The following is a 19,211-nucleotide window of genomic DNA, read 5'->3' on the forward strand; positions in this document are numbered from 1 at the left end:
ACCATCCAGACTTACCTCTGTCCAGGTACGTGTGGAGGGCTTGGCAGCTCCGGGTAAGAAAGGGCTGTGGGCAGCTGCAAGGAGCCTGCGGACCGTGCCCCAGCGGGCCTGTGCATCCCTTTTCTCCCCTTCCTTTGATTAACAGGGAACTGATGCAAGGGGTTTTGTTTATGGAAGGACCAGAGAAGCCCAAGAACCCACGAAGAGAAGCCAAGGCCTGGGGTCAAGGAGACCTCGGCAGCGGGCAAGGGCTGCTGCCTGCTGCCCGCTGCCCAGGGGCAGGGAAGAGCTGCGGGAATTTCGTGGGAGTTGAGGATGTGCCTGCGCCCTCGGCTCCCCCAGGCCCGTCTGGCCAGGGCGGTGGTGTCCACGTTCTTCTTTGCACATCTTTATACATCCGCTGCCCTGTTCCTTCTAAAGCCCCTGCTGGACCGAGAGCATCCTCAGTGTCCGGTCACGGCCCACATGAGAAAGTGACAAACCAAAAGGACCCACTTCCGGGGGGAGGGGGCGCGGAAAGCACCAGGTCCCCTGGGGACCCCACGTTATGGTCCCCTCCCCAGGTACCACAGAGCCTCTCGGCCATGCGACCCTCGCGCGATCCCTGCGCCCTGGGCTGGGTCGCGGCGCGTGGGTGGGGATGCTCCCCGGAGCAGCTGCGCGATGGGGCCGAACCCTCTGAGCACCTGGGCGCAAACACCCCGGCCACACCCGCGACCGGAGGGCGGGGCTGCGGGCCTCCAGCGACCCCGCCCCTTCCTCTCCCGGCCCCGCCCCTTCCTCCGCGCGGACCCCCTCCCTCCTCTCGGCGATGCCGCGCGCGCCCCGGTGCCGGGCCGTGCGCTCCCTGCTCCGGGACCGCTACAGGCAGGTGCTGCCGCTGGCCACCTTCGTGCGGCGCCTGGGCCCTGAGGGCCGGCGGCTTGTTCGGCGCGGGGACCCGGCGGCCTACCGCGCGCTGGTGGCGCAGTGCCTGGTGTGCGTGCCCTGGGACGCGCAGCCGCCTCCTGCCTCCCCGTCCTTCCGCCAGGTGGGCTGCTCCCGCGGACGCCGGCCTGGGAGGTGGTGACAGGGGTGGGGAACGACGTACCTCCGCCCGCGGCGACTCAGGAGCCCTCCCCCGCAGGTGTCCTGCCTGAAGGAGCTGGTGGCCAGGGTCGTGCAGAGGCTCTGCGAGCGCGGCGCGAGGAACGTGCTGGCCTTTGGCTTCGCGCTGCTGGACGGGGCTCGCGGCGGGCCGCCCGTGGCCTTCACGACCAGCGTGCGCAGCTACCTGCCCAACACCGTGACCGACACGCTGCGCGGGAGCGGCGCGTGGGGGCTGCTGCTGCGCCGCGTGGGCGACGACGTGCTCACCCACCTGTTGGCGCGCTGCGCGCTGTACCTGCTGGTGCCCCCGAGTTGCGCCTACCAGGTGTGCGGGCCGCCACTCTATGACCTCTACACCGCAGCGGAGGCTCGGCCCATGCGACACAAGGGCCAGACCCCGACTGGCCTCGGACTCACGCGCCCCGTTTGCAATGGGGAAGCCGGGCGACCCCAGGAGCAGAGGGCGCAAGGTGTGAGGCGACGTCGGGGCAGAGCGGGGGGACATCCACTTCCAGCCAAGAGGCCCAGGCACGTCCCGGAGCCTGAACAGGGTCCCGAAGGGCAGGCGTCCCGGGCCCACCAGGGCAGGGCGCCTGGGCCGAGCGACAGCGACCCCCCCGTGATGACACCTACCAGAGCCGCTGCGAAAGCCAAGTCTCGGGAGGGTGAGGCGCCCGGAACCCGGCACCTTTCCCCTCAAGCAGGCGGTGCGCGGGGTACCTGCCCCCCATCCTGGTGGCAGCCACACCTCCAGGGCAAGCCCAGTCCTCATGTGTGCGCTGCCGAGACCAAGCGCTTCCTCTACTGCTCGGGGAGCAAGGAAGGGCTGCGCCGCTCGTTCCTGCTCTGCTCCCTGCCGCCCAGCCTGGCGGGGGCCCGGAGGCTCGTGGAGGTCATCTTTCTGGCCTCAAAGCCCGGGCAGCCAGGGGCGCGCCGCGTGCCCGCACGCTACTGGCGGATGAGGCCCCTGTTCCGGGAGCTGCTTAAGAACCACGCGCGGTGCCCCTACAAGGCGCTTCTCAGGGCGCACTGCCCGTTGCGGGCTGCGGCGACCCTCTCGGGGTCCGGCGGTCAGGTGTGCGACCACAAAGTGGGCCCCCTCGCTCCAGAGCGGCTGGCAGCGGCCGCCGAGGGGGACTCGGCCTCGAGGCGCCTAGTCCAGCTGCTCCGCCAGCACAGCAGCCCCTGGCAGGTGTACCGCCTCCTGCGGGCCTGTCTTCACCGGCTGGTGCCCCCGGGCCTCTGGGGCTCCCCGCACAACAAGCGGCGCTTTCTGAAGAATGTGAAGAAGCTCGTCTCCCTGGGGAAGCACGCCAGGCTCTCGCTGCAGGAGCTGATGTGGAAGATGAAAGTGCAAGACTGCATCTGGCTGCGCCGGAGCCCGGGTGAGGAGGAGCCGCCCGCCCCGCAGGCCCAGACCCCAGGACCTGCTGCGTCCCTCCCTTGGAGGCTGGGGGCTTCTTGGTGGTGATGGGTGGTGCCATCTGATTTCTCGGCCTCTGACTCCCTCTCCATCCAGTTTGCACCCATCCGCCGACTTTCACGGACTCGGGTAGATTCTGGTTGCCGGGGTGGGGCAGCGGGGAGATGGGCACATGGGGAGTAGGGCTGTGCCGACAGGAGGTACCAGGAGCCCTGGTAAGCGTGCCTACAGCTTTTTGACTTAAGGGTCATCGCCTAGAGGTGGTGCCCGCGATAGAAACGGGAGCTGAGCTGAGAACTTCTTTTGGGGGGCTGGGGGTGAGGCTCCGGGTTCCCAGGGGGATCTAGGCAGTGGAGGGTAGATCCAAATGCAGCTGAAGTGTGCTGCCCCAGGCCAGGGCCAGCGGAGTTCCTGCTGGACGCCCCTTCCGCCAAGCCGACCGTGCGCTCTGTCCACAGCCGCAGGCTCCTTTGCCTTGGTCCCGCTTGCCATGCTGGCACTGACCTCGCCAGCTCCTTGATCCCCAGCCCGGGAGGCCAGACCACAGGCATTCCGTATCTGCCTCCAGGTATCGCCAGAATTCCTGCTTGCTGCCACAGCTGGGCACGTGCCTGTCCACCCACATCCAACCACAATCACTCTTCCTGAGCTGCGGTGGGAGCGGGCCCCTCCCGCCTCGCCCTTGGCATGTCTCCCACATCTCCGTGGGGCCGCCAGCCTGAGTCTCCCCGCCGCCCGCCTTCTCTCGCGCTCCTCCTCCTGCCGCGACTGTCCGCGTCTCCCCAGCTCCACGCCAGCTGCTCTGTGTTTGATGTTGGCGCACATTTTTATTTGAGCCGCTTTTTAAGTGTTTTCTGTTTCTTCTCCTTTGATCCTGGAGTTACTGGACACGTGTTTCTTATTTTCCAAACGCGTGGCTGTTTTAAGTGGCCTTCGTTGCTGGTTTCCCTTTCAGCCGGTGGGGGTCAGACTGGCTTGATCTCGTGCCTGGGCCTCTGCAGGAATGTCCCTGTGTGTTTGCGGGCCCGGGCTGGGGCCGTCGTGTCGGTGCTCGATGCAGAGGTCACAGCCCCTGGGCGTCGGTCCCCCTCGTCCTCTCAAGGTGGACTTGGGTCGCACTCACCGCGCACACGTCCAGGGTTTATCTCCGAGAGGAAGGTCCCGTGACCCTCTAGCGTAGAGCCCGGCAGCCGCTCCTGGAGCCTCCGTGCGGCCCCAGCCGGTTAGCGCCTCCCTCTGGTGCCATTTTTCCTTCTTAATTTTTATATTCAACCTCTTCGTGTCCTACGAGGACATGTGGTTTAAGTGTCTTGTCAACACCAAGCTGATGTTTCACGTGTCTTTTTTTTGCTTGTGTTCTTGCGGCCCCAGTGGCATATGGAGCTCCTGGGCCAGGGATCCGATCCAAGCTGGAGTTGCGACCTGAGCCGCAGCTGTGGCAACGTGGGAACCTTCACCCACGGTGCCGGGCTGGGGATTGAACCTGCGTCCCTGGCTCCCAGGGCGCCACCCGTCCTCCCAGTTTGTCCACTTTCTCCCTGGTTTCCTGGCGGGTCCTGTGCAGTTTCTTGCTGTGGGTACTTGCTGGCTCTGCATCCTTGCTGTAGGTTTCTAGTCTCCACTTTCTCTTTGCTGGTTACCTTCTGAACCAGGTAAGGGCTTTTTTTTTTTTTTGGTCTTTCTGCCTTTTCTAGGGCCTCTCCCATGGCATATGGAGGTTCCCAGGCTAGGGGTCCAATCGGAGCTGCAGCCACCAGCCTATGCCAGAGCCACAGCAACAGGGAATCCGAGCCACGTCTGCAGCCCACACCACAGCTCACGGCAATGCCGGGTCCTTAACCCACTGAGCAAGGCCATTGATCGAACCCACAACCTCATGGTTCCTAGTCGGATTCATTAACCACTGCTCCACGACGGGAACTCCAGGGCTTTGCCCTTGTAATCAGATCACAGCCTGACTCGAGCCACTTCCCATACTGACCCAGTTGTGTCCCCAGCAGAGACGTCTCGGTGCTGTCTCTCGGGCCGACGTTTGCTGGACTCCCTTCTTCCTCTTTGCTCGCTGGTCTGTCTCCTGCCCCAGACCTGCCTCTGGGGCCCCTTTGGTCTCTGTATGTGCCCTTCATGCTGGGTAGTGGCCGCAGAGCCCCGGCTGTCTTTGCCGAGGCGCCCTGGCACCTGCTCGTGTTCCCAAGGGCACAGAACAAACGCAGAGGACCACGGGGCGGGCACCCGTCTCGGCCCGAGGCAAGTGCGCCAAGCCCGAGGTGCCTGGCATCCCTCAGCCAGCATGTGGCGGTCTCTTCTCGCCCGAGGTTGGCCTGTAAACCCCCAGGCGTTTCTGGGTCGTGCTGCCCAGTGGCGAAGCCCGAGTCCACACAGACCAGCCCCCGGCAGCGTGTCTCTGGGGGGCAGCCTTCGCTTTGTGCAGCCCGTGTGTAACCAGGACAAGTGACAAGGCCCCTCGCCCTTCCTGCCCAGTAGCAACACAAAGTGAGCTCTGCACACGACTAAGCTTTCCAGGAGCCCTGGTAACAAAGTGAAAAGGCGCGGGGAACTCGGTTAAAAGGGTTTCACACGCCCCTGGGAGAAGCGCCGTTTCCGAGGTACCCGCCTCCCCCTCTGCTGCGTCTCCCAGACACGCCGCAAGCAGCCCAGACCTGCCCCGGGCCCTCGGGGGACGAGGCGGGCGGTGCACGGGTTGAGCACCCACCTTTCTCCTCCCAGACGCTCGCCATGTCCAGGCCGCCGAGCACCGTCTGAGAGAGGCCATTCTGGCCAAGTTCCTGCGCTGGTTGATGGGCACGTACGTGGTCGAGCTGCTCAGGTCGTTTTTTTATGTCACGGAGACCACGTTTCAGAAGAACCGGCTCTTCTTCTTCCGGAAGCGCATCTGGAGCCGGCTGCAGAGCGCAGGCATCAGGTACCGGGGGCGGCGGGGGGGGGTGTCACACGGTGTCTCGTTCCTGTCTGGGCGATGCCAGGGGCCTGCTCCCAGCCCCGCGCCTTCCCCAGGCCCCCTCCTGGCGGCTGGGCTTGGGCTCTTGCAGCCCCTCTCATTACCTGCCCGCCGGGGCTCGAGCTGGCTGGTCTGGAGGGTTTGGAAGGAGTCTGTACGGACTGAAGTGGGGAGGGTGGGCTGCTGGCGTCTCCCTGGCACATGGGCCCAGCGCTGTTTAATTCATGCAGAACGGGCAGGACTTGGCGGATGTGCTGTGGGGAGCCCCCTGGGACCCGGGGCTGCATTGCAGTGGCGGGGGCCATGAGATTTGTCTCAGCGGCTCAGTGACCGCTGTGTCCATTTCGAAGGACTGGGCAGAGGTCAGCCGGGCGAGGGTTCGCTGGGATGGTGTGACAGCCTGAAAGACTGGGATGCCCAGGGTCAGAGGCTCGGCGCCCTGAGCCAGGTGTCCGTGCAGGGAGCCAGGCAGGGCCCCTGAGCCCGCGGGGTGGAGCCCGTGTCCTCCTGCGTCTGGGGAAGGCTCTGGTGTCAGACTTACGGGTCTCAGCAAAGGCACAGTGGCCCGATTTCATTTTAAGTATTTTGTGCCGTGTGACCTGAAGCAGCCGTGTGGGCTCTCGTGGGGTGTTCGAGTCCCAGGCTGGGCTGTGCTTGTGAAGCACCTTTTATCCTGGGGCCACCAGCACAGAGAGCACCTCACCTCGGTGGCCCGGGGGTGGGGGCACCCAGACCCTCCCTGTGGCTGGTTTAGGGGTAAAGGTCACGGGTCTTTGGGAGCGAGGCTGCACCGACGGCGGGGAGGAAGGCGGGGTCCCTCAGGCCCCAGCCTGCACTGCCCAGGGCGTCGTCTGCCGGGACCCAGGTGTCCGGCCCCGCCAGGGCGCTGGGCGTGGGCTCCGCCAGCCTCCCTAGCTCTGGTGTCCCCCAGGCTCACCTGCCTGCCTTTCCACGGGCCCGTCTGTTTCAGGCAACACTTAGATCGTGTGCGGCTTCGAGAACTGTCGGAAGCAGAGATCAGGCGACGCCGGGAGGCCAGGCCCGCTGTACTGACCTCCAAGCTCCGCTTCGTCCCCAAACCCGACGGGCTGCGGCCCATCGTGAACATGGCGAACGTCGTGCGAGCCAGGACAGGCCCCGGAGACAAGAAGGTCACTGCCGGTGTCGTTTTTAGGCGAAGTGCATTTCAGCCCCAGGCCTGGGTTTCTGTCATCAGAGCCCCGAGGGCCAGGGAACCGGGGATCCCGGGGAGGGCCGGGCGCCGGGCGCCAGTGATCCCAGGTCCAGAGGAGGAGCTCCCAGGAGGCCAGTCCTGCGAGGCGGTGGCCGGGCTCCAGAGCCCCCTGTCCCTACACGCTCCACAAGCCAGGGCAGAGGGGCCTCGCGATCAGCTGTCACCAGCCTGTCGGGGTCCCGAGGACCCTCTGGGACCTCGCTCCCTCCCGTAACCCCGGTGCCTGCGTTGCCCTCACTGCGTCTCCACGTGCCCAGCAGCTCCGACCCTTCCGGGGGCCTCCCTGCGGTATTGGGGTGTTTCACCGTTAGTGGGAGAGAGAAGCCATTGGTGGTGATGGGGGTTTGGTCTCCAGCCGAAATAAACTCCTCAGGGCGGGGTCCCCTGGAGGCAGTGCCCTCTTCGCTTGGGGGGCGGGCAGGCGAGCGGAGGGGATCCAGGGCCTAGCCAGCTGCACTCTCCAGCGTCCGTGACCCCACGGCCATCCCTGGGTGGGGGTGGGGGGGCCCTGCTGGGGTTTCGGGGAGGCTGGCTGGCCGAGGGGGGCAGCGGGGGCTGTGTGACCCCAGGCCCTCTTCCGCCGCGGCCCTCCTGACGACACTGCCCACCCTGGGCGGGGCCTGCAGGTCCGGCGTCTCACGGGGCAGGTCAAGACGCTGTTTGCTGTGCTGAACTACGAGCGGGCGCGGCGCCCGCGCCTCCTGGGGGCCTCCGTGCTGGGCGTGGGTGACATCCACAGGGCCTGGCGGGCCTTTGTGCTGCCCCTGCGGGCCCAGGACCCGGCCCCCCGCTGTACTTTGTCAAGGTGGGTGCCCGCCTCCTAGCCCCCCAAGGGAGCTGGGTCCCTGCCGGTGTGGGGACCGTCCGCCTTCGGCAGCCCTGTCTGTGTCCCATACATTCTCCTGAGAGGGGGAGGGCAGGGACCCTGCTTCCATGTGGGGGTGTCTGGTCTGAGGCAGAAGCTTTGTGCCTTCCCCTCCGGAGTGGACTCTGACTGTACCCCAACTCCAGGGGCTGCCGCCCTCGGGGGATGCCCTCAGAGAAGGAAATGCCTGCTCAGATCCCAGTACCCCGTCGCCCCCAGCCCCTCAGTCATCCACCAGGGGCCTCCTGGTCACCAGCCAGCAGTTCAGGGAGAGGGGCGCAGCCTGCTGCCCTGGGGGCGCTCAGAGCCTGGGGGACCTGGGCGGGGGGAGGTCTCAGTGAGAGCCCCCGGGGGCGGGCGAGCGTGTGCTGGGACAGGATGGCTCAGAGGGGCAGGCCCCGGGAGCTCGGGTCCAGAGAGAGCATGTCGTCAGGCGCTCCTGACCACACAGGTGGACGTGACGGGGGCCTACGACGCCCTCCCTCAGGACAGGCTGCTGGAGGTGGTCGCCAACGTGATCCGGCCCCACGAGAGCACGTACTGCGTGCGCCAGTGCGCCGTGCTCCGGAGGACCGCCCGCGGGCACGTGCGCAAGTCCTTCCAAACCCACGTAAGCCCCCGGGGGCGGGGCGCCGGCCGCGGGCGGGGCGGGGGCCCTTGGTGTTGGGGGACGGGGTCGCCGACCTCACTCTTTCTGGGGTTCCCAGGAGTCCTCTCCCCCCGGCTGCCCAGGCCTGGCCTGCAGCCTTGCAGAGGGGCTGTGTGTGGTCTCGGGGGCGGGAGGCAGAGGGAGGCTCGCTCGCTGTCCCTGTCGGCTTAGAGGGCCGGGGGTCCGCGGGCCCCCGCAGGCTGCCACCTCAGTCTAGGGCCTGTTGGGAATTATTTTCGTGCTCTGTCTCCGCTTGAGCCTGGGCTTTGCAGGCTGGTCTTGCGCGCGCTCATCTGCCGCCGTGCCTGACTTTACACGCACTTGGCCTTCCTCGGTCTGGCAGCGTGTTTTCCAGCCTTAGGAAGCCACGTGAACTTGCTCTGTCTCTGGGTAAACCCGCCGTCTTGCCCTTGTTTCATGAGCAGTGTTCTCGTCACGAATTTGAACATTCCAGAAACGGGATGCCACCTCACCCGCAGGCACGTTTCTCTCGTGTTTTTTTCTGCCATTTCGCGCTTGGTTTTGGTCACAGGCCTGTCTTGCAGCTGCGGCGTTTCGGGCGGGATGCCTGGCTTTGTACAGAGCTTTCGCGTGTTTTCCTGCAGAAAGGGTGGTATTTTCCTGACAGTTGGGGGAGCCCTGGCCTGAGTCTCGTGAGGGTCAGTTCGACGAGGCAGTGTGGCCTCTGATCTCTCTCTCTCTCTGTCTCGGCCCTTTTGCCCACTCGCCCGGGAGCTGGTGTGGGCCCCTCAGAGGAGCCGGGCTCCCCCAGCCTCCCAGCCCTGCAGGCAGTCACGACCTGCTCTCCCCGGCTTCCTGCAGCCCCTCCTCCCTGGGGCCCAGCTCTGCACCCCCTCCTCCCTCTGCGGCCCCTCCTCCCTGGGGCTGCCCCCACTTCCCTGCTGCTCTGCGGCCCTGAAGCCTGAAGTCTTTAGCCTGGTCGCCCCCACTTCCTGCTTGAGCACCACCTGTCACAGTGGTCACAGGCCTTGGAGAAGTTAGGGTGAGGTGGGATGCACCCCGAGATGGAACCCAGCCCGCCTGCATCCTGCCTCCCAGCGCCCCCTAGTGGCCACGGTGGAGTGACCTCAGAAGCTTCACGGTGAGGGGCCCTCCCGGGCGTCCACCTGCTCACCGCATCCTCCTGGCCAGCAGGTGTCCACCTTCGCAGACCTCCAGCCTTACATGAGACAGTTTGTGGCACACCTGCAGGCAACCGGCCCGCTGAGGGACGCCGTGGTCATCGAGCAGGTCCGTGTGGGCACCCAGCTCACTGCTGGCGGGGTTGGGGTGGGGCGTGGGCACCCTCCAGGGCCGACGGAGACTGGCTTCTGCTGCGGGCAGTGTTTTCCCTTTGCTGCCCCGCGAACCCTCTGCTGCTGCCCGAGGCTCTCCCGTGACTCGTCGCAAGTCTTCTTCCCCCACTGCGGTCCTGAAGCCAAAGACGACGAGCCCCTACTTTAGGCGGACAAAGAGGGTTTGGCCTGTAGACACACCCCCACCTGGCCCATCAAGGGGACGCGCTTCCTGCCTGTGAGCAGGGTCCCCAGGCTGGGTTCACCAGCAGGGGGTCGGCCCTTGTGGCTCCATGCTTTGCGCAGAGCGGTTTTGGGGCGACCTTGCCACCACGTGAGGCTCTGAGACCCTTGCGTCCGGCGGCCCAGCCCGCTCACCACACACCGCCTGCTTTGCAGAGCTGCTCTCTGAACGAGGCCGGCAGCCGTCTCCTGGAGCTTTTCCTGAGCCTGCTGCGAAACCACGTCATCCGGATCGGGGGCAGGTGGGTCAGCCTCCCACCCCCAGCACCCCTGATGGCGCTCCGCCACGCGGCTGGCGTGGCCCAGCATGGCGCCCACGGTTACGGAAGTCCCTGTGTTCAAAACCCAGCAGAGAACGTTTTTCACGGGCGTGAAACCAGACTTGCCTGGGCAGGCGCCTGTGTGAGACCCCGAGTATCTGGGGAGAGTGGTGGTCCTGGGTTGCCAGCTCAGGGCCCAGGTCGTCAGAGGTCAGCCCGGACTGTGTGCCAAGCCCCGGAGCTTTCTCGTTCAAGGGCGTGCCTTTCTCATTAAAGTCACGGGCACGCTCTGAGTGGCGCACATGCTAAGGGCACGCATGGCAGGGCAAGTTTGGACAAAGGGTACACGTGTGTGTAACGGGCACCGGGGAGGAAGAGAGCTGCTCCTGTGTCCCCTGACTCCTCCCAGGGCGCCACCCACTGTGGCCCTCATGGCATCCACCTGGTCACTTGCCACGTGTGAGCAGGTGCGTGGCAGGGCGTGGCGAGGGAGCATGAGAAATCCTGGCTCATGTCACCCCGGGTGGGTGCAATGTGTACACAGGAGCGGGCGTGTCTGCCCACCTTCCGACCTCGTCTTGCCCCCAGGTCCTACGTCCAGTGTCAGGGGATCCCACAGGGCTCCATTCTGTCCACGCTGCTCTGCAGCCTGTGCTACGGGGACATGGAAAACAGACTCTTCCCCGGGATCCAGCGTGACGGGTACGACCCACGGGACGGGCGTCCGGCCCGTTCAGCCTCCTTTTTGGCCATGCCTTGCCTGCGACATGCGGAAACTCCTGGGCCAGGGATCGAACCTGCGCCACAGCGGGGATACCAGATCCTTGACCCAGTGCGCCGTCAGGGGGCTCCGCGTTTGGATTTCTGGTCAGGGGGCCACATCACGGGGCCGCCCCCTTTCTTCACGTAGCAGTGCACACGGTGGTCCGCGGGCCTGCATGTGGCGGGCACGTGCGCGTGACCGCAGGACCCCGGCTTGTTGTCATAGCCAGAGCCGAGTCCCCAGAAACTTAAGTCGTCTATCAGCCTCTTTGCGGGAGGTCATTGTACCGCGTCCCCGAGTTCAGGCTGCAACCCATGGGAGGGCGGCACACGTGGGCATGAAACAGCGCGTTCGGGGTCTCTGCTTGTCCAGGGTGCTCCTGCGCTTGGTGGACGACTTCCTGCTGGTGACCCCTCACCTGACACGAGCCAAAGCCTTTCTCAGGTGAGGTCCCTGCGCGTGTCCAGTGGCTGCTGGGGGGCAGTGCAGACAGGGTGGGCATCACTGACAGTGCCCACAGCGCCCCCCCCCCGCCTCCGCCCACGGTTGACGCGGCCTCTGCGTCAGGACCCTGGTCCGCGGCGTGCCCGAGTACGGCTGCCTGGCCAACTTGCGGAAGACGGCCGTGAACTTCCCTGTGGAGGACGGCGCCCGGGGCGGCCCGGCCCCACTGCAGCTGCCGGCACACTGCCTGTTCCCCTGGTGCGGGCTGCTGCTGGACACCCGCACGCTGGAGGTGCACTGCGACTATGCCAGGTGAGTGCCAGGGGCCCGCAACCCAGGAGGTCAGAGGCCGGGGTCGTCCTCCCGTCCCACATGGGGCCAGAGTCTCCAGGGCAGCAGTTTTCCGGCCTTTTTTAATAAAAGGAGATTGTGAGGCCGACTTGGGGGCACCAGATGTTCTGCGGGAAAGCGTGTAGCTCTAAACCAGAGATCCCAGCACCTGGCAGGTCTCTGCAGGGCGGGGGCGCATGTGCTGACGCCGCCCGGGGTGTCACCGGGTGTCAGGCTTCATGGTCACCTGGGTCGGCCGGGATCGCAGGTGGCCTGCGCTGGCTGTGCCGCCGTCCGTGCCTCTGTCGGCTCAGGCTGCGACCTTATGCTCTCGGTCCTGGAGGCTGGAAGCTGGGTCAGGTGTCACAGCCGCCTCCCCATGAGCCTTTCCCGGCGTGTGGGTGCGTCAGCCCCCGCGGTCCCCATGGCCTCACGCGGTGGCCCTCATCTGCACGCATTTCGGTGACTCTTGGGGCTCTCGTCTCGTTGCATGGGGGCCCCACCCTTATGACTTTATTTCACTTAATCACCATCTTAAAGGCCTTGTGCCCATGCGGCCACGAGGGTCAGTGCTTCAGCATGTGGACTTGGGGGCCCAGTTCAGCCCCTGACAGCCTGTCCCCACCCCCCCACCAGCCTGAGAGCGCAGCCCGGCTCAGACTTGGCCCAGATACAGAGGGACCTGAGACAGGCGTGGGTGCAGGAATCTGTCTGCTGATGGGTACAAGATGCCAGTGTCCAGGCCGTGTGGACATCGTGTGTCCCCAGCCTGGGCTGTGACCCTGCTGCTCAGGCTGGAACCCTCGGGCTGGCTGGGTCTGCTCCCGGGGTGGGGGCCGCAGGCTCTCCGTGTGCAGTGCCCACACCACCCCTCGCACGTCCCTGCACCAACCACTCCAGTCAGTCGTGAACTGCCCGCCCGCCTGTTGCTGTGACCATTGGGCGCAGGCGCCCGTTCCAGCCCAGCACAGCCTCAGTGGGTGTCACTGCGCCACGGGCGGAGCCGAGAAGGGCCGTACCGCCGGCCGTAGCCCAGAACAAGTGGGCGTTGGGAGTCGGCCGTGGTGCCGATGCCTGAACCTTCCAGGCTCCAGGGCCACTGCTTTGGCAGATGCCTGTTCGCGGAAGCTACAAGTTCAGCCATGGAGTTGGGGGTGACCCTCAGAACCCCGCGAGGGCTTCTCGAGCACACAGCCAAGCACCTGCGAGGCCGCGAAGACAGAGAAGCCGGAAAGAAGAGCCTTTGAAAGAAGAGCGGTGGGGTGAGCCCCAGGCTCGGCCGCCCCACCCCGCAGCCCGGGGCTGCACAGGGACGACCGCCGGGCAGAGCGGCCAGAAGCCCCGCCCCAAAGCTGGGCCCCGGGCACTGGACGGGGACGAGGCTGGCGATGTGGTCGTCGTCTTAGAAAACCCTCCGGAAGAAAGCGGTGCAGCCATTTTACCTCACAGCACAAGCGGGAGAAACGCCCGGTGGGAAAGGCGTTCAACGCGGAAACCAACGTGACGACGGAAACGAACAAAAGGACTCAAAGAAGTGGTCGTGCTGGCGGGTCGCATGTCGCGGGCAGTTGGCCGGAAAGGAGGCCTTGGTCCTGACGCAGGAAAGCCGGTCCCCTGTCCCGATGGGCACCGCTGGTGCCACCCACTGTCGTCCTGGCGTTGGTCTCAAAGCTCATCCCGGGGCAGACGGGGCGGGGGGCCCACGGGCAGCAGGATCCAGCCCGGCTCCAGACCCCGCTCCGTGCACGGAGCTTCTGCACAAGTCGGACGCGGTCCTGAGCAAGCCAGAGATTGTGACAGGCCGACGGTCGCGGGCGCAGGCCTGAGCGCAGGAGCCTCTGCCCGCCAGCCATGGGGAGCGCGGTCAGGGCGGCCGGGCGGAGGCGCCCCGACAGCTGCTCTTGGAACCAGAAACCTGCCCTGCCTTCTTCAGCAGTCCTGCGTGTCCCAGCAGTTCCACTTCCAGAAACCCACCCCGAGGCGAGGCCGAGAGGCACTGTCTGTCTTCAGGCGCTTGGGGGCAACACAGCACCGCAAACAGGGATGTCGTGTCGCCAGGAAGAACTCTTGCTCTGTCGTTAAGGTTGATCTCAGAGAACGTTTAAGGAGACAGCAGGCCCGTCTCACGGACGAGAACTTCTCCCTTAGGAGCTGGAGTGAGAGAACCCCTCCCGGTCTGGGCTGTGCCACACACTCATCCTGGGCACACACGCACCTGGCGGGGCTCCTGACCCGTCTGTCTGGCGCCGCCCTCCAAGCACAGAGGTGGCTGCACCTGACCAGGACCTCCAGGGAGGTGGGCGGGCCGGGTGTGCGCGAGGGTCGGGCCCACACATCTGCCCAAAGGAGGAGGCCACGAGTCTGACGGGACCCCGCCCTGTCCCGCAGTTACGCCCGGACCTCGATCAGAGCGAGTCTCACCTTCAACCAGGGCTTCAAGCCCGGGAGGAACATGCGCCGCAAGCTCTTGGCGGTCTTGCGGCTAAAGTGCCACGGGATCCTTCTGGACCTGCAGGTGCGAGGGCTTCCGGGAGGCGGCCGGGACTTCCGGGTGAGGGGCGGCAGGTGTCAGTGCCTCCTGTCCAGGGCGTGCTGTGTAGACCCTGGCAGGGAGCGTGTGTGAGGGCGCGTGGCTATGCGTGCATGTGGGTGAAAGCACGCCAGACATCACATACGTGTGCGCTCACACACGTGTGTCCATGTAACGAATGTGCACACCTTTGAGGGTGTGTGTGTTGTGTGGGCATGCTCGTTAGTGTGTGTGTTATGCATGCACGTGACTGTGGGTGTGCGTGTGTGTGCGCGCAGACACCAATGAGTGGATGCGTGTGTGCGACCGCAGGCGTGTGTTGTGTGCAGATGTGTGCATGAACGTGTGCACGAGTGTGTGTGTTGGGAGTGTTCACAGGTGTGTGCGTGTGTCAGCCCCGGCGTCACCTGCTGAGGAGCTGCCCCCCCAGGCTGTGGGGCCGAGCCCGGCTCCGCCCCTCGCCCCCACAAATATCTTCCCTGGGGTCCTGCTCCAGCAGCCGCTGGGGGCGCGGTGAGGGCCTGGCGGGGGCCGAAGGCCCTGGCGGGTTCTTCTCAAAATGGCCCTTTTCCTGGCTCCGCCGGACGCGGCCATACGCGGAAGATAGACGCTCAGGCGCCAGGGGCGTCGCCAGCATCCCTTCTTCCTCGACTGCAGGTGAACAGTCTTCCGACGGTGCTCGCCAACGTTTACAAGATCTTCCTGCTGCAGGCCTACAGGTGCCTCCCGCGCCCCCGCGGCCTGGCGGGCGCCGCGGCCTCGCTCTGGGGAAGCAGCGTCCCAGCCCCCCCCCACCCCCCGCTTGGGGGTCACTGGGCGGGGGTCGGGGGGCGGAGACTCTCCAGGCAGCTCCCGGTCAGCCCAGCCACGCTTCCAGAATGTTCCCTGTCCACGGGTGGCTCGGCGGCCCCGCTGCCGAGACCTGGGGCCCGGTCTGGGCTGGAGCGTGTGCTCTTCTGCGTGTCCGCCTCCCCGGAGGGCGGCGCTCGGGGAGCGGCTCTGCCTGACGAGGCCGGCGTGTCCTAGGTTCCACGCGTGTGTGCTGCAGCTGCCCTTCCGTCAGCCGCTTGCGAGGAACCCCTCATTTTTCCTCCGGCTTGTCTCCGACACCGCGTCCTGCTGCTACTCGCTCCTGAAAGCCAGAAACGCAGGTGCGCGCCCCACCCACGGCCGCGGGGCAGTGAGATGGGGACTCGGGGTACCCCTTCCACTCGCTGACTCGCCCCCTGGCTCGCCCGCCCTCCCCTGCACTATTGGAGAGTGATGGCCATTTGGGGGCCGGCTGGTGACTGTCCCCTGCCTCCTGGCTCATTCTGCCTGCTCCCTGGTGCTCTGGGCACCTGCATGGACCTAGGTCAGTGGTCAGCAGGAGGCCCTGGGCATCCCAGAACCGTGAGGGGCACCGCGCCAGCCACACCGTCAGCTTCGGGTCCACTGTCCATGGCTCGTTGTCCCCTTGACGTCCCCACCGAGAGGCCCCGAAGCCTGCAGCCACGTCCCAGGCATTTCTGACCTGCCTGCGGTTCAGGCCGTGTGTGTCTCCGAGTCCTGGGTGGGACAGACTTTGCTTTTTGCTGCTTATGCCTGTGGGGGTTTCTTGGAGAAGTCAAGGCAAACCTGTCAGTGTCAGCTTCCTGCGCCCGTGTCGGGGGGTCCCTGCACTGCAAGTGCCCTTTCGCCCCATCCCAAACCCCGTCTCGGTGTTCCGCTGGGGCCCTGGCTGCACGGGCGATGTCTGGGGCCCAGAGTCCCCTGGGAGCAGCGCTGGGGCACAGCCCCAGCCGGGCCAGGCTTCAGCTCCTTGTGTCCCCAGGGATGTCCCTGGGAGCCAGGGGCGCCTCCGGCCCGTTTCCCTCTGAAGCCGCAGAGTGGCTCTGCCTCCACGCCTTCCTGCTCAAGCTGGTTCGTCACCGCGTTACCTACAGCTGTCTTCTGGGGCCGCTCCGGGCAGGTAGGCATGGGCGGGGTCAGTGGCCCCTTGGGGAGCGCCGCCCCACCCTCTGGTCTCCCCCACCCCACCCTGCCATGTCCCGGGGCAGGTGGGTGGGTCCAGGAGCGCCTGGGGGGGAGGGGGTGCGGGTGCCCCAAGGGTTACAGTTCCCCTCCTGCGTCCAGGACTGCCCACCCCGCCTCCCTCTTGGGACCTGGCCTCCTCTCCAGCACCCCCGAGTCTGCATCCCCTGGAGTCTTTGCCCGCCCGAGGCCCCCAGCATGGTGGGGTGCCAGCTCCACCGGGGCTCCTCCCCTGGTGCCACCGTCTGCCCGTCTCAGTGGCACCCCCAGGTCCCCATCAGGGCCATGCTCCAGTTTTATTCTGGGAGGAGGTCTGATTTCAGTCACCCCCTTGCAGCCAGAGAGCGATTGTGCCAGCGGCTCCCTGGGGCCACACTGGCCGCCCTCGAGGCCGCCGCCGACCCAGCCCTGACTACAGACTTCCGGACCATCCTGGACTGACGGTTGGCCCTTGGCGGGTTCTGGCCCCCTGACCCGGGCAGCACCCCAGCTTGGTGCCCACACCTGCTGCACCGCCCCCCCACCCCAGCTGCATCCCAAATTCAGCCTCACAGGCCTCCCCAGAAGCAAAGGGCCCCGTCAGCTGTTTGAGGCCCGTCTCCAGCCTCCGCCCCTTGCCCCCGGCCTCGCCCCTGCACCTGCCCGCTACTCCCGCTTCTACGACGTTCTGCGCAGGTCCCGCCTGGCACAGGGCCATCGCCCCAGCGAGGGAAGGTGGCGGGCTCTCGCTGACTGTTTGATAAAGTCTTCCTTTGGTGTTTGCACTAGAGTGTGTTCTAGAGAGTGCCCAACTCTGCCAGGCGTGCTGCCCCTGAGGCCTGGCCTGCCTGGGAGGGGATGTGGGGGAGGGCAGTGGGTGGGGCAGTAAGGGGACTCTTGTGGGGTCAGCAGGAAGGCGCCCACACCCACCCCTGAGCCCCCATGTGCCTCCCTCTGCCCTTGGGGACACACATATCATCGCTCTAGACAGGATAGACGGGAACTCCCACGGCGCCCGGCCCCCACCCCTGCCTGCTCTGGCTCCAGCCGAACTCCACAGACACTCAGGGGTCCCCAGTCTCCTGGGGGCGGGGGGCACACAGATGCCCTGGTCTCCTGGGTCGGGGGGGAACCACACAGGTGCTGCCCCTTCCCTGAGCTTCGGTTCAGCAGGTACAGGGCGAGGCCTGGGGGCGAGTCCTACGCTAGGCCCAGATGGTGCCGATGCTGCTGGCGGATGGGGTGGTTTGGAGGCTGGTCTGGGTGCTGTGTCTTCTATGCAGGGACCCCCGAGGGCAGGGCAGCCAGCAGCTGGCTCGGTCCACAGTCGGGGCCAGGGGTTGGGTAAGGTTGTGGGGACACGGCTCAGCTGCAGGAAGAAGGGGAGCGGAGATGTTACGGGGGCTTGTTTGAGAGCAGCGGCCCCTCCGCGCCATAACCCGTCAGAGTCCCTCTGCGTCCTTGGTCAGATCCCCGCCCTCCGCGACCTCAGATCCCTGTGCGGCGCCCCCAACCACCGAGAGAGCCCGTTTTCCAGGGAGCTGCAGGGGTCCTTCCGGCAAGTCGGGCCCGCCCTGCTTTGTCTGTGCTGAGGCCGTGCCCTTCAGAAAGAACAGCAGGGCGCCGCTCGGGGGTGCCCTGTGGGCTGGCTGTGCCCTGTGCCTGGGGAGAGCACAAAGGCCGTAGGTGGCATTTTGATGACAATTCCCAAGGCTTTCTCCCAGGATGTCCCCATGGGGCCATCCAACCTGGCAGGTGCCACGGTGTGTACCTTGGCCGGTGTCGGTGCTAATGCAGCTGAATCGGCTGAGCGTGGGCGCCTGTCAGGGTTTATGGCTGTTACCTGTTTACTGACGCCACTGCGACCACGTTCCCGTGACCGAGCTGATGAGTTTATGATGGACCCAAGTCCGCGGAGTGTATCATGAATGCATGAGATGATCCACGAGGGACTGGCCCCACCCACCTGTGTGCCAGCCTGGTAGTGCCCTCGCTGGAAAGGACTGACCTGCCACTCAGGGCAGAGGACACTTCATGCAGGCGGAGGTGTCCAACACGCCACGCCTGTGCCTACTGCCCGCCGCTGACCACCACGGGCTCCCGCTGCCCTGGGCCTGTTGGTGGCATTTCCGTAACACACCAAGCCGGTCACGACTCCGTTTACCAGTATCTACGCAGCTCAGAACCTCATCTGTCTAGTAAATGCATTTTGTCCGAGTTTTACTTAGAATCGTGTGTGCCTTTCCTAAAGTGAAAGGGCTTGGAGAGGAATGCCCAACATGGCTCAGCGGAAATGAATCTGACTGGTATCCATGAGTCCCCGGCCTCGCTCAGTGGGTTAAGGATCTGGTATTGCTGCGAACTGTGGTGGAGGTCGCAGATGTGGCTCCGATCCCACGTTGCTGTGGCCGTGGTGGAGGCCGGCAGCTGCAGTTCCTATCCAGCCCCTACCCCGGGAACCACCATACACCGCGGGAGCGGCCCTCAAAAGACAAATAATGATAATAAAGTGCTTGGAGAGGCTGTGCTCTGGTCACAGGCTCAGCAGACCAAAACCTCCTTCCGATTTCTGTCTTTTTAAAACCGCTGTGCAGACCACCAAACCTGCTCAGGGTGATAATGTCAAAATAATAAAATTTTGAGAAGTGAAAAGTCTAGTTTTTCGGGCTTCCTTGGGTCTAATCTGCATGTGAAGAAGCTCGCTGGCTCCCGTTGCCCCAGACGTGTGCACAGTGAGGGGCTTCGAGGCACGAGAATGGAGCGTGGGTGAACACGGGGCCCCCAAGGGTGCTGAGGGGTCGCCCCAGCCCCACGTTCCTGCCGCTCCCTCACCTCCTCCCTGGCGCCTGGCCACGGGATGCTCACCTGTGAGGGTCGCTTAGAGCGGAGGGCCTCCCAAGCCTGGCAGCTCAGGGTCCCCGGGGGGTTGGTAACAGGCGGGGTCTTGGCCCCAAGATGCCCACATCCTAATCCCAGGACCCACCGCTACTTCACCCGATGTGGCAAAGGGGCGTTAGAGGGGCAGGTGGAGTTGGTGACTAATCAGCCGACCACAGGGTGGGACACGACCCCGAGTCACCTGGGGGCACCCGGTGTGCGCCAGGTCCCTGAACGTGGAGGAGGGAGGCTGCGGAC

General features: G+C 65.6%; 1 protein-coding gene across 1 annotated transcript; it reads left to right on the forward strand.

The window, feature by feature from the left end:
- TERT (telomerase reverse transcriptase) lies at positions 796 to 18,626 on the forward strand. Its single transcript, NM_001244300.2, is given in 17 exon segments — positions 796 to 1,030; positions 1,127 to 2,474; positions 5,240 to 5,435; positions 6,442 to 6,622; positions 7,332 to 7,492; positions 7,495 to 7,510; positions 8,022 to 8,180; positions 9,375 to 9,470; positions 9,914 to 9,999; positions 10,606 to 10,719; positions 11,153 to 11,224; positions 11,348 to 11,536; positions 13,943 to 14,069; positions 14,742 to 14,803; positions 15,111 to 15,235; positions 15,898 to 16,035; positions 16,435 to 18,626. Coding segments are annotated over 17 exon segments (3,393 nt in total). The 5' UTR covers positions 796 to 811; the 3' UTR covers positions 16,539 to 18,626.

The sequence above is a fragment of the Sus scrofa genome, chromosome 16, assembly GCF_000003025.6.
Source record: "Sus scrofa isolate TJ Tabasco breed Duroc chromosome 16, Sscrofa11.1, whole genome shotgun sequence".
NCBI lineage: Eukaryota > Metazoa > Chordata > Mammalia > Artiodactyla > Suidae > Sus > Sus scrofa.